Source organism: Scleropages formosus, chromosome 24, assembly GCF_900964775.1.
Source record: "Scleropages formosus chromosome 24, fSclFor1.1, whole genome shotgun sequence".
Lineage (NCBI taxonomy): Eukaryota > Metazoa > Chordata > Actinopteri > Osteoglossiformes > Osteoglossidae > Scleropages > Scleropages formosus.
In genome coordinates, this window is record NC_041829.1 from 16984715 (window position 1) to 16998592 (window position 13878).

Here is a 13878-nt window from a genome sequence, read left to right on the forward strand (position 1 = left end):
TGCACAATGTAGTCGTCGATTTCCTTAGGAGAGCAGCCGGGAAAGAGAGACACGTTACCTATTGCATGTCGCTCTGCGGTAATTTGCATGTAGCCCGGGGTATGAAAACGCAGTAAACAAGCAGCACAGGAGCTGACACAGACACACGCTGATCAAAGTAGAACTTGACAATACCAAGTGCTTATAATATTATTATACAAAAACAGTCCAGGAGCGAAAAATGTAAACATTTTCATAATTAAACAATGAAACAATTTTTATAATAATATTAATAATAATAATACGACAGATGTGGAGAGTTAAACTACGGCAGAATACGTTACCCTTTCCTTTGAAGACAGGAGAGGGTGCAGGCATTTTCTATAGATCAGACTGGCCCCACGAGTGTACGGAGACAGCAGCCAAATCACAAAGGCAATCTTTATTTCATAATAGAGGGGAAACCTTTAAAAAGGAAGAGATGGCATTAAAATGCTCCCAGTTAATTAGATAATTTACTTCATTAACTGTGTATTCCTTTAATTAATTTCAAAGAAAAGCATCCTTAATTTCATTAGCCTGAACAGTTTTCCCACACTGAATAATTTAACGAACAAACAAAAATTAAATGCAATCAACCAAACTAAGAATCTGCACAAAGCAGTGTCGATATTTCTAACTTGTACAAAATTAGTCTTACCATGATACCGTGAGATCCATGACCGTTTCCACTACTGTGTAGAGCGCAAACACTATCCAGTACATCATCCAACGGACCTGAGGGCAACAAAACCAGGCTTTAACATCTACCGAACAAACAGTGAGTGAGAAAACCAATTAAAAGCCCCCGCCCCCCAGTTAGAGAAGGAGAGGTACCCAAGAAAACGGTACATTTACAATGCGGAAATGCCTTCGATGCCTAAGATGTTCATTTAAAAAGGTTGCTGCTGAAACGTAACTATTCCAGTCTGAACATGTAGTGAATCCAAATGGTAACCACTGTTTTACTACACCCAGAAGTACATGAGCCCTGTTCTCAAGGATTTCAACAGTTGACATATGTGTACATCTCATTTTCGAAATCATCATGTTACTAAAACAAGCTCATTAAAACCTAGTCTATACCCCCCCCGGTATATGTGGGAGCTCAGAGGAAGAGCCTACTTTGTATGCTCCACCTTTCTCCAGCGTAGACCTGAGCTGTACCAGCCTTCCCCTTCCAGGGGCCGCTTTGCATTTCAATTTCAAGCAGCAGCACAGACAGTCATGTGACTCTGCCCTTCAGTTCAGGCTCTCAGAGGCATTAGGTGATATTTTCAGCCTCGGTGAACAAAGTAAAAACCAATCTGTGCGGCAGCGCAATTATTACTCAGAGACACCGTGTCAGGTTTAATTGGTGGCCCCTCGGTGAACTCCAGCCCCCAACCCCGTGATTGTCGATAACTGTCCGATAAACTGCAAGTGCGTTGCAAGGTGAGAGAACGATGTGTCGGTCGGCATCTTCTCCATCTCTCATTAACTCGACGGCTTCAACGTAGGCCTTGATAACATGCAAAAACTGCTTAAAACTGTTGGGGGCAGTCTACCGCACACATTTACCTGACGCTTTTCTCCAAAAGAATTTACAGGCTTAAGCTGCTTACAACTATTTACCCATTTATACAGCTGGGTAATTTTTACCACAGCAATTTAGGGTAAGTACCTTGCTCAAGGGTACTACAGCCGAAAGTCAGATGCAAACCTGCAACCTTTGGGTCCAAGAGCAGCAGCTCTTGCCACTAGGCTATCAACAACTACTGAGGCTATATGACTGAATAAAACAATTATTTTCATAAATTGATCTGTGTAGATGTCGCATGTTCAACAGCAAAGATGGCATTTCTTCCAGGTGTTCTGGTTTCCTCCCACATGCCAAAGACATGACTTCCAAGCAGATCAGTGACTTAATTGTCCTTTGCATGGCGACTGAACGAGTGTGTGCAAATTCTCTATGATGGACTGGTATGCAGAGTTTACCCTGTTTTTTTGCTCTGTACTTTCAGTATATGGTCTAGAACCGTCACGACCCTGCAATGCACAAGCAACGACATGGCAGTACAGCTTAACAGCCTCACAGGGTTATTTCACAGTAATAATAAATGAGAATACTTAAAGGGGTAAAGAGGGGGGATCAATTTATACTTTTATTTCTGAAACAGCCCTGCAAGGAGGTTTCACTGTTATCCATCCTTCCATATGCTATACATTCTAGAACAAAGAGAACCGCAGTCACGTCCTGCTCCTCAAGTGTATAACAAGGATTTTGTGGAAGAGATTCTTTTTTTAAACCCCTTTATGTGTTCCTTAAATCTTGCTAGTTGAAGTTGGTCTTCAAGTTGAGCAGTTCCCATGAACACTTTTGAAGCCTAACATTTGACATTGAGGAAAATTATACACATGCCAATACGAATTTAGAATTGACTATAAATCACCATTTCCACTTGCCATAAGAGTCCAAGGTTTCTTCTACTTGAAAGAATAACATGAGGGGGGCGGCAGCACCATTACAAAATGCATGTGCCTGTCAATGTTTACTATAAAGACATCAAATCCAAACAATGACCAGGAAACAGATCATAAAAAAGGGTGAGGACTGAGAAAGAGTGAGGGTTGCTGGACTAGAATGATGGGTTGAGTCTCTCCAAGATGTGAAAGAAAGAGGATAAAAACTGGAGAAACGAATATTCGGCAACATTTCGCCCTCTTAGGACTGGCACAGCTCCAGTGGGCTGAAAACATTGCCAAGTAGACTTAGAAACATTAGATCACCTTGATCTAAGTCACCGGCAAAAGCAGACCTTTCAAAACAAATCTTTACTTAGAAGCAGGGATTACCCTGCAGATTCTCAGCATTCTATTCCTCATAACTACATTTAACTGGATGAATTGTGTCATTTAGTGGCACACGAGATTACTTGTTCCCCATGTGTCAACACCTGTTCATGGTAGAAAAACAGGTATGCCATCGTTCTTAGAAATGAGAATTTTGCACATGATCAGAACTGCAGCTGAAAAACTATTTTAAAGCCTGTTCTTACCTGACTTAATTTACATCCAAAGTGGCCTAAATGATTCGAGAAATTCAAGAAGTGAAAATCATGTAGTCCCTGTAGAATCTGTCAGTCTTTAACAAGTTGATTGACTAACTACAATAAAACCATTATTTTCATAGATCTGATCAAGCTATGGCACTGATTAGTCTTGCTTATTCATGAGCTACTGTTGCTTCTAACCTCTCAAAGATGGCCAAATACATTGTGTATCAACAAGCCTAGTTGCTCAATTAAAAAAACGTAGCTAGTTGTGTTCAAGCTAAAGCTAAAAAGTGTAAGAAAACAAAGAACAATCGTACCCTGAGATGCGCCTATTTGAGTTACCAGAATTCAGCTTTACAAGGTCTTTAATGCCCCCTACTCTGGCTTGTGTGGCGATCCTTCACATTGACAAGGGCCAAATTTGGATTTCGCCCACCTCCCCCCGGCCGAGCACCATGAGACATTTACGTTTATTCATTCAACAGATGCTCTTCTCCAAGGTGATGTACAATGACTATAGTTTACTCAACACCTTTACCCAAGGAGACTAAGAGCACTAGATACACTGCAGTGAACACCCTGCAGTCATTCACCCATTTATAGAGCAGTGCAACGTAATAAAATACATACGTTCATACTCATGTCTTTGGACCGAGGGAGGAAACCCACGCAAATCCACGCATCAAATCAGCGAGTGTGAATTCACTTGCATAGATTTCATCTGCCTTTACTATTTTACTTCTTGGTTTTTTTGCATTAAAGGTTAATCATTAGGTATCATATATAAATGTCCGAGCATCTTATCTACATAAGAACTGAATGAGTGCAGGTAGACTGTCATTCAGTATTATAGAGTAATTAATGAAGGGTTATGATCACTAATGTTAAGTATTGGAGTATCTGTGTGTATTTAATAGGACCTGGCCATCTTCTATCACAAAACAGTATTTAGTGTGCAGAAATCAAATGACGACACACAATTCTGGTCACGGCATTTTTTTTCTAGAACCAAGGAAGAACAGTGAAAGTTTTGAGAAGGACCTCACATGCACATCTAAAAATTAAGGTCTACAAGTCAAGTATTTTTAAACGGGATGCGTATAGCTACCATGTCTTTGGCAACACTGCCAGTATTAGCAGTGTTTACTATGAATATTTTTTCACTCTACAACCCCTACCCAGGGGTCAATACCAATACAGGGGTAAAAGGTACTCTAAGGGAAACACTACATCAGTTAGTGTAGCCAAAAAAAAAAAAAAAAAAAAAGGCTGAAATCCTTATTCTACAACATACCAGCATCCCACAAAGAATGTACGTAATCTCACCTCTTACTACTTCTTAAGGCAAACTGAGCATCTGTCCTTAACTGACCCACCAATTGAAAACATAGGTGCATAAAGTCTTTTCTTTTTCAACTCTGGCATATCTGTCTGAAAGAAACAGTTAGTTCAAGAAGAAGAAAAAAAAAGATGATCAGGCCAAAGGCCATGTGCCAACTATTTTTATACTGAATTACATCTTTAAAAAAATTGGTTTCAAGTCAGAGCATGGTTTTCTAAAAATCATGGGTAGTGTTCAGTAGCAGAACCCAAATTGGCACTGGGGAAAGGCAGCTTTATGACTCACTGAATGACATAAGCCAGGCCTTCACATGCTTGGCTGGGAGTTGCCATGAAAAACAACTATCGGTCTTATTTGATCCACTGTCACAGGCAGATTAGTCTCATTTCTATGCCAGGACATGTACTGAATAAGATCAGAAATATCTGTACAAACAGAAAACATCCTACTTCAACTCTTAAAAATGTCTTGAGTTTTTTTTTTTTTTTTTTAAATTTTGAAATACAAAAGTGTTCATACTTACATATTCCTTTACATTTTTGGTTTTAACAGCTTTATAGGAGTAGTATGCAGGGTACAATGTCCCAAATAGAAGCCTGTAAAGAGACGGGGGGGGGGGGTTATTTACTTAGAATTAAAACCAGTCAAAGCAGATGCACAATGTAATCATGGGACAACTTCACAACATTTCACAGCCATACTTCTTTTTCTAGGAGGTAAAAAGAAAAAGACCTAATTTAAGGATTTCTTTGGGTCCTCATTGTGAACTATTATCACCCTGCAACCACCTAAACTGTGCAAACAAATCAAAACGAAACCTTGAGGTTTCTCGTTTGGAAGGAGGTTACAGCTGATTTCAATTTATACCGTGCTATTCAGGCAGCTTTGTAACCAATGCCACTGAAGTTTCCATGAAAACCTCACCAAATGGGACCTTTTTCCCCCCTCCAATTTTAACAGCTATGTTAAGCAAACACACATACTAAATATGAACAACACTTCAAACATTACCACTGCTGTCAAACCATGTCATTAGCTGTTGAATTTCTTAAACATGAAGAAAAATTAGATGGAAACAGGCCATTTCATATCAGCATTTCTGCAATCATCATACAAAGCAACCCGGCCTTCACTGAATACAAGATATTAAGACGTTTTAAAGAATTCGAGGCCTAGAGTCATAAGACTATTTTGTGCGGTACTGAAACGCAAGACGACATTCACATACAGTTTCGTGCAGCTTTTTCCAACATTACATTTCATCAAATCATTTTCTCAGTCCTAGTAGCGCATGAACAGAGCCTGGGAAAGAACAAAACACCAGTACAGTTTGTCATTTCCTTGGGAGTGGAAAATAATGAAATGCAGTCAGATGTGAAGAAAGTATTTAACAGTCGGAACTGGTTCCACCACCTTTAGCTGCAGCGACTGCAACTAAATGGTTCCAGTAACTATTGATCAGGGCTTCACAACACTGTAAAGGAACTATGGGCTGCTCCTCCACACAGAACTGTTTTAGCTCAGCAACATTTGCACATTTTTGACAAGCTCTCATCACAACATTCAGATCAGGACTTTAACAAGGCGATTCCATTATTTTTCCCCCCAGCAATTCTCATGTTGACTTGCTTGTTTGGGACCACTGTCTTGCTGCGTGACCAAACTGCTCTTCAGCTTCCACTCGCAGATTGAGGGTCTAACATTCTCCTTCGCAATTTTCTTATACAAAGAGGAATCCACAGTTCCTTCAGTGACAGCAAAACATTCCTAGACATCACACTGCGACAATCAGGCCTGGTAGAATGTTCTTTCTTGGAAATGGCCCATAATACCAGAGTTTTACTCTTAATTGGTCAGTGCATATAATGTTTTTTCAGAAGCCTTCAGACATTCAACTTTCAAGTTCTTTAATGAGCAACGGTTTCCACCTTGTGCCTTCTCTGAGCATCCCGTATTCCCATATTGTCTCTTACTGACTCTGGAGATGAGAAAAGAGGTCCTCAGTTCACTAAATGTTGTTCTGGGGTAAATGATTTTACATTGTGCTCATGTAGAGATTCTGGCAGGACAGGGACTCCTAGATACATTTACAACTGTTCAAAACTTTCAATTTGATGAGTATAGCTGTGTAACCCTATCCAGACCAACAGGCCTCAAAATCCACCCTACATTATAAAGAAATCTCATGATCCATATCATTTTGAAATACTTTTCTCACTGTACATCCTCACACAATAAGTTGGCATGGTTTCTTACAGTAAATCAAACACAAGTCTGTCTGTGTAGTGTCAGCATGTTCTCCTTGTGCTCACATGGGTTTTCTCCTACAGTCCAAAGACATGTTTCAGGTGAACTGATGACAGCTGAATTGATAATGGGGAGGGTGCATGTGTGTTAGGCTGCACTGCTGCATAGGTATATGGATGACAGTAAGGAATTTAGTGCAGCGTATCCATTACTGTGTATCCAACCTATAATCATTACGAGATGCTGTTGTGAAATGTGCCTGTTAAATTAAAAAATATAAATACTCACACCACTCAGCTGTTGGGGGGTGTACATCAGCAAAATTCAGCTCTCGCAAATACAAAGTGTCTTGTAACCTGAAGTAGGGGGGTATTATATGAAATTGCTTGTAAAGTCGAATTCTTGTTAACGTAAATGGGTCTACCATACCTTGGGTTACGGCTGCACGGTGATTTTTCATTGTACAGGTCCCCCTTATGTGAGGATGGATGTATTCACATATCGAAAGTATTAAAGTGTCAGATAAATGCCATGCTCTGTGCAAAATTCCTACCTCATTTTAAAACAGATGTGCACATGTGAATTTTTCAGATGTGTGGGATCACTCTTTCCTTCCAGCATTTGCATTAAATTTTCATTCATTTCATTCTGATGATGTGAGGTGGCAATTTTCCATTACAACATGCCTCCCTTTGATAAATGGCTTGGTTCCATCAAATCCTGCCTTGCCATGAGATGTCATCTGCCTGGATGTGTGATTTTATTGAAAGCTTGAGGTTAAAGTTGTACAGAAGGCTCATGCAAATCACGAGTGTAGTTTGCAAGATAGCTGATAGCATTCATTTGTTTTTCCAAACTGGTTATCCAAACAGGGTCATGGTAATACGGGGCCAATCCTGAGAAGCCCAGGGCACAAAGGAGGGCACAGGGACCTCCAAACATACAGCGCACGCATACAGGCACTTCAGAGTCACCAGTTCACCTACAAATCGTCACACTGTGGAAGGAAAGGAAAGCAAACAAATTGAACACAGAGTCCTCACAGTCTGAGCTGGGATCAGATTTAAATTTACAACGCCAGAGCTCTGAGGTTCCACTGCTGCCAATCACTGCAGTTCATAAAACTGTAGGTCAGTCCTGTGTTTTTACTGCCTACCATACAGTATATTAGAGAACCCGCATCTAACAGTGAAATTAGTCACGCTCATTGTTATACCAACTCTGATTTATACTATTAACATTACTTTATTGGTTAGTCTGTTACAACCAACTAACGAGATCTCCTAATGAGCAGAAGAGTCCTGAGGTAATAATATATTCATGTATATAAACTGATAAACTGCAACTACTTTAAAGAGACTAAACGAGAAGCTATCATTTACAAGACTCAAGAACTCTAGATGCCAATTCCAGCCATGTTGTGAACGGGACTCTCGGGAAAAAAAAAAAAAAAAACTGGCTTGCTTCGGTACACAACAGACCTGTTCCTTCATCAGCTGCGAAAGTGGTCTGATTTTCAAACTCATCAAGTGGTGAAATGAACCTTAACTGGCGGCGGCTACTAAATGTGCGGGTAGAACATGTTCGTGTTTTCACACTAGCCAAATCGGCTTCCCTTTCACAGAGCAAGCTGAAAGCATCAAACGCAGCAAAAAGGATTAGGATGAATTGCATGGATTTAAAATAAATGCAATGGGGGAATAGAATAGCCATTCATAAAGCTTTGGGAAATCACATGAACAGACTTGTTGAGCATGTTTATATAACATGCAACTTCAGCTTTGTTTGACTGCCTTTGTCCAGCAGCGATCCACCTTGGCAGCAGTTTATTTCCCTGTTGCCATAGAAACAGTAGAGCTGCAGGATTCTAACAATTGTAAATCAACTCCAGACCTCTCAGAAGCTTCCTCCACCTCGAATGCAGTCATTGAAAATGGTTTCTGGACTCTCCACTTGAATTATACTAATAAAATATATGTATTTATTAACCAAGCCATGATTTTAATCGGTTTTAATTACACATGACAACATTTGTGCACATTAATTGTAATTGCTGACTTTTTAAACAAAATAGCAAGAGCTAAAGTCTAAAACTGTTCTTTACTAGTAAATGACCAAAACCAAAAATGAAAACTATTTTAACAAGCACCCTTGATGCGTGTTCCTTTCACTTTTCGGCTACTGGGGCATTTCAATGTAATGTTTTCATAAACAGAACAAAGAGGTATTTCAGTAATCTACAAAAAAACAGCCTTTTAATTTTACCATACAATTTTATTCAATGTACATGAGTCCAAGTCGTTCATAAACTGAAATTAAAGTTTCAGAAACCTAAAGGACACTGTACTAAGAATGGTGTTCATTATTACAATATAAATAAGACACTAACAACCGAAAGACAAGCTATGAACGGTTTTTACTTTCTTGCATTTTAGACAATCATACACTCTTAATCTCTCCTAATATTGTCTGTGATTAAGATTTTACACCGTTATACAGTAATAGGGTGCTCGGTTCATTGCTTTATGGCTGGAACAGCCCCAGCGACTGTCGTCGCCACTACCTCCCTCATTCATGACGGACGAATATTTTATTTTTATATTTACACTTAGAGTTGAAATACTGGCTCCAAGTATGACTTACACAAGGGGAAGAAAAAAAAAAAAAAACTTGCACAACTTATGTGCAATGCATTTCCAATGGTTTGATATTCCCTTCTCTTTAAAACTCGGGATTAGAACCACATGCAAACATTTTTAAAACGGCTAAAATATGATTTCTAATGCCTTGTTCGTGCACGACCAAAAAGAAGGAAAAAAGAAAAAAGGAAAAGGCCCCACATTATCGTTGCAGCATGTTTCCACCGAGGGGAGTACTTTTCGCAAACCAGTAGTTCAAGGGAAACCGTGACTGCGGAGAAAGTTCTTGAAGCAATTTCGTTAAGGGGGCGGTGGTGGGGGGCCGGTATTCATTGCAAGCAGCTGAAAAAATAAAACCTTCAGACAGGACCTGACATTCTACTTGAGGTCAACTTCACATTTCCTGTTGAGGAACATTCACGCAGCGTAGCACAAGGTCCTCGCCGGGCACAAAGCGACGATGAAACGCCAGACGCGGGACTACATCGAACTCGAAAATCCAGTGCCCTCCACTCCAATGCCCACATTGCGTTCCAAGGTGCTCTAAAGAACAGCGTCTGAATTTCACCCCCAGCCCACCATCCATGTCTTTACCACAGGAACTGCACTCCTTTGTTCACAAAACTTTCATATTGCATGTTTCATAATCCAACAAAGCAAAGGCTATGGTAAAAAGATTATTCCCTTTAAAACCTTAACAAAAACAACATGTTTGTTTTCAAAATAACCCATAACAGCATCTCTGCAACTCCGTGTTGAGTGATGATTCTTTAATACCTCGAAGAACTGGTATCGAGACATTAGGGGAAAAGCTGCTATTACAGGAGTGGTGGCCTGTTCCAGAAGCTCTTAATGTAGCACATCGCATTGAAACCGGGGAGATGAAGTCATCCAAAAGCTAATGGAAACCCACTCGTTCTGCAAAGTCAGCAACACTTGTTATAAATAGGGAGTAGTAATAAAAAAAAAAAAATATTCCAAATAACCCTAAATCAGACTAGAGAGCTACTTCTCATTACCAACCGTTCAGTAGTAAATATACTGAGAAATTAAAGTCTACATGTCTTTTCATGCATATTACTATGGAATCATAGTAAGCATTTTTTGTTACATGTGAAACAAGAGTATTTCTTTGGGGAAATTGTATGTTTGTGTAAGAAACAAAGAATTTCGAAAAAAAGGACCTGTGAATAAAACCTTAAATAATGGACACTTGTTTCAGAGCTTAGACATTTCATAGACAATAATTACATAACCTTCAAAAGTATCCTACATTTTCACCTTTATCCTTTACATTGGATAAATCGTTCCCCACTTTAGAACTTAAGCATACCCACCTGCAAATTTAATTTCACACTAAAACTGCAGTGTTAACTGAATGTTAATTTAGACCTTTGCAGTTACAGTGAGTTTATTTTTTTAAATGAGACTAAAAGTACTGTTGGTTCTAACCCTGTAGTACACTACAAAAATATTTTAGCAATTTTATTAAACATTTTCCAGCTGAGTTGTCCTCAGTCCTCATCCCACTTACCCCAAACTTGTGTGAAAGCAGTTTTACCAGATTTGGATGTTACTTTACACACTGTCTCCAAGTAGGAGAGCCACCATTTACTGAACGCAACACACGGAACTGACTGCATACTGTTAAACGTTGTGTGTGAGAGACACAGAGAGTGTGTGTTGCACTGATGTATGGATGAGTGACCCATTGTAAGTAGTGTATCCAGCAGTGTAAGTCACCGCGGTGAATAAGGTGTGTGGGCTCATAACACTACATAGAGTTCATTGGAAGTAGATTTGGAGAAAAAGAGTCTGCTAAATAAATAAATGTAAAATGTAAACCTGTCCATATGTGGAAATGCTTATTGACACCCCCTACAATGCAACACTACATGGGTATAATCTGACAACATGGGGTACCTCAAGTTTTCTACCTTTATTGAAGAAAATACTACGCAGAAAAATAAGGCAGGGCAATATAATCAATAAAAATTATTTTCTTGATAACTTTGTACAAAGCAACTTACAACGTTAACTTTGAATCGTAACCTAGCTACTGATATGTACCCATTTATACAGCTGGGCAATTTTTTACTGGCATGAACTGGGGTAAATACATTGTTGAAGAGTAACACACAGCAGTAGCAGAGACTAAAACTTGTAACATTTAATTGGAAAAAAATCGTCAGTGGGTAAACGATCATTAACTTGCCGTGGCTAAATTTTTTATTATTGGATAACAATGAATAAATTAGCTTTTTAGAGTACATTTTATTATTGTGAAGAGAACAATTTTTTTCCTATAATGATCTGTATCAAATCTATTTACACAGATACACATAGTTACCCAGTTCACCAGGCTTTTAAGTTAATTTACTAATTTGTTTTGGCCACATCAACAATATAGACGATAGATAACAGCAAATTCAGCGACTGATGTGAAACCCAAGATATTACCAGAGAAAAGCAATGGTTCCACCCACAAAACACAAAAAGAACTATGTACTGCAGTACAACTGTGATGTCTCTGCAAAACTTATTTTTGTGCATTTTAAGATTTTATCTTCAGTGGGGCCCTTAACCACAGACACTAGTTGTGGTTCAACTGGACTGCAACCTGGAACCTTGCATGTACAGAGTATAATTTACTGTAGTACCACTAGAGGCCCACAGAAAATTGCTGCGAAGTTTTCGTTGCTGATGTATCTTGTCATCATTTATATTTCCAATATTACATTAGAAAAAACAGCTGGCAGCATAGTGGTTAGAGCTACTGCCTTTGGACCCAAAGGTCATAGGTTCAATCCCCACCTTCAGCTGTAGTACCCTTGAGCAAGGTACTTACCCTGAATTGCTCCCGTAAAATTACCCAGCTGTATAAATGGATGAATAATCGTAAATACTTTAACAGTGTAAGTTGATTGGGAGAAAAGCAGCAACTAAACGAATAAATGTAAAAACTAAGTGCACATGTTCTTGTGTCCTGGGGGAACAGGGAGGCTCTACTCTCCATTCAACACATTTTTATTAATTTTGCAGACACTTTTCCAAAGTGACTTACATCTCAGAGAGAAAGAGTGCATTATATCAACAATGGGAAATAAATACTTTTCCTGTAATTCAGGTCAAGCCAGTCCCAAAAAAATACATGTCTGTTTACAGGCATAACTAAATGATAAACTTCATTATAACGACAGTTGTCAAGGTCATTTCTGATGACCTTCTCAGGGTCAATACTAGCAGGTGAGTCTGAGTGCCCCCTCAACACAGATTGTTCTTACACTGAACAGGAGAAATTCTTGTGGCTTTTTCCAGGCTCAGGCTGCACTGCCCTGCAGGGAAATCCAACATGTTGATCCACCAATAGCCTTCAGCGGCGCCTCTGATTTCACGCATGCGCAGTTTCTCCCTCCTCTGATTTCGGGCTGTGAACGCGCAGCGCGTTATTTACATGGCAGGCAGGGGATTGGAGGCCGTACGCATTTACGCACCCTGGGCCTACCGGAGCCTCCCCATCGCCACACTACTCTGTGTTCAGTACATGCGTATGCCTTTTTTTTTTTTTTTTATTAAAAATAAAAAAAAGGAAACATACGCCTCAGGACAGGTGGAGGTGGCTAGTAGTACATGATAATTAAAAAAGTCCTTAGTAGTCGAAACGAAAGCGAGTAATCACACTAGCCTAAAAAACTAAGTAGAGGGAAAACTTGTAAAAGTGGGATAGGTGATATGTTTAGGACACAAACACGGAGCGCGTGGTGTGCCTCAGAATCCTCAAGAGATCTGATGTTCAGAGTAAGCAAATCATGACGATCAGAGAAAGTGAGTCCAATCAATCCCTCCAGTTTCAGAATCTGTTTTTTTAAAAAGAAAAAAAAAACACAAAGAAAGACCCAGAGAGCATTTCAATGCAGTAGAGTACATCGATTTAACTTACACAACGGCTCTGGAAATCATCCACGACACCATCTTCTCTGTCTCTGTGAGTCAGTCAGTGTGTCTGTCCTGAGGACGCGGTCCCGACGCCGGCCTTGGCAAAACTTCACGGAAAACTTCACCGACGGCGGTTAATGAGAATTACGGAATAGCAGCCAACGTTAACCAGACATTTGATTAACCGCCGTGTTACTTCGCCGTTGTTATATACCAACCGGTTTCACCCGATCGAGTGAACTGGGCGTGCGGCACTTTTCTACTTCAGCGCTCCCTCACCCCTCCTGCGCGCTCTCCGTAACGTCTGCTCAATGTGACGTCACAGATCCGTCAGCCAGGAAGCGCTGCCCCTTGCTTCGTCTGATTGGGTGGATTTTGTGTTTACGACGCGATCCCGAGTCCTGATTGGTGGAAACGTATGCCATGGTACTGCAGCGCGGTTGACGTTGACCGAAGGAATGGTAATGATGAAAATTTGAGCACAAACCGTGGCCCCTGCCATGAAAGAGAAAGTTGTTTATGAAAATAAGGTCAGCCTCCAGATAAAAATAGTACCAAAGTCACTTTATCTTCATGTCTTCATCAGGTATACCACATTGACTGCATCGGTGAACTAATGGATACATCTGATCTGAATTACATTACTGTGAATCATTTAATA

At 39.8% G+C, this 13878-nt stretch overlaps 1 protein-coding gene across 1 annotated transcript in view; it reads right to left on the minus strand.

The window, feature by feature from the left end:
* reep3b (receptor accessory protein 3b) overlaps positions 1-13516 on the minus strand; it is an 18453-nt gene extending 4937 nt beyond the window's left edge. Inside the window, exons 1-5 of the mRNA XM_018761292.2 lie at positions 13222-13516; positions 4919-4991; positions 680-756; positions 324-444; positions 1-23 (exon numbers count right to left, since the gene is read on the minus strand). The exon at positions 1-23 is cut by the window's left edge and continues 91 nt beyond it. Coding sequence (XP_018616808.1) covers positions 1-23; positions 324-444; positions 680-756; positions 4919-4991; positions 13222-13253 — 326 coding nt within the window. The 5' untranslated portion in view covers positions 13254-13516. The remainder of the gene's footprint in view (positions 24-323; positions 445-679; positions 757-4918; positions 4992-13221) is intronic.
* Positions 13517-13878: the final 362 nt, after the last annotated feature.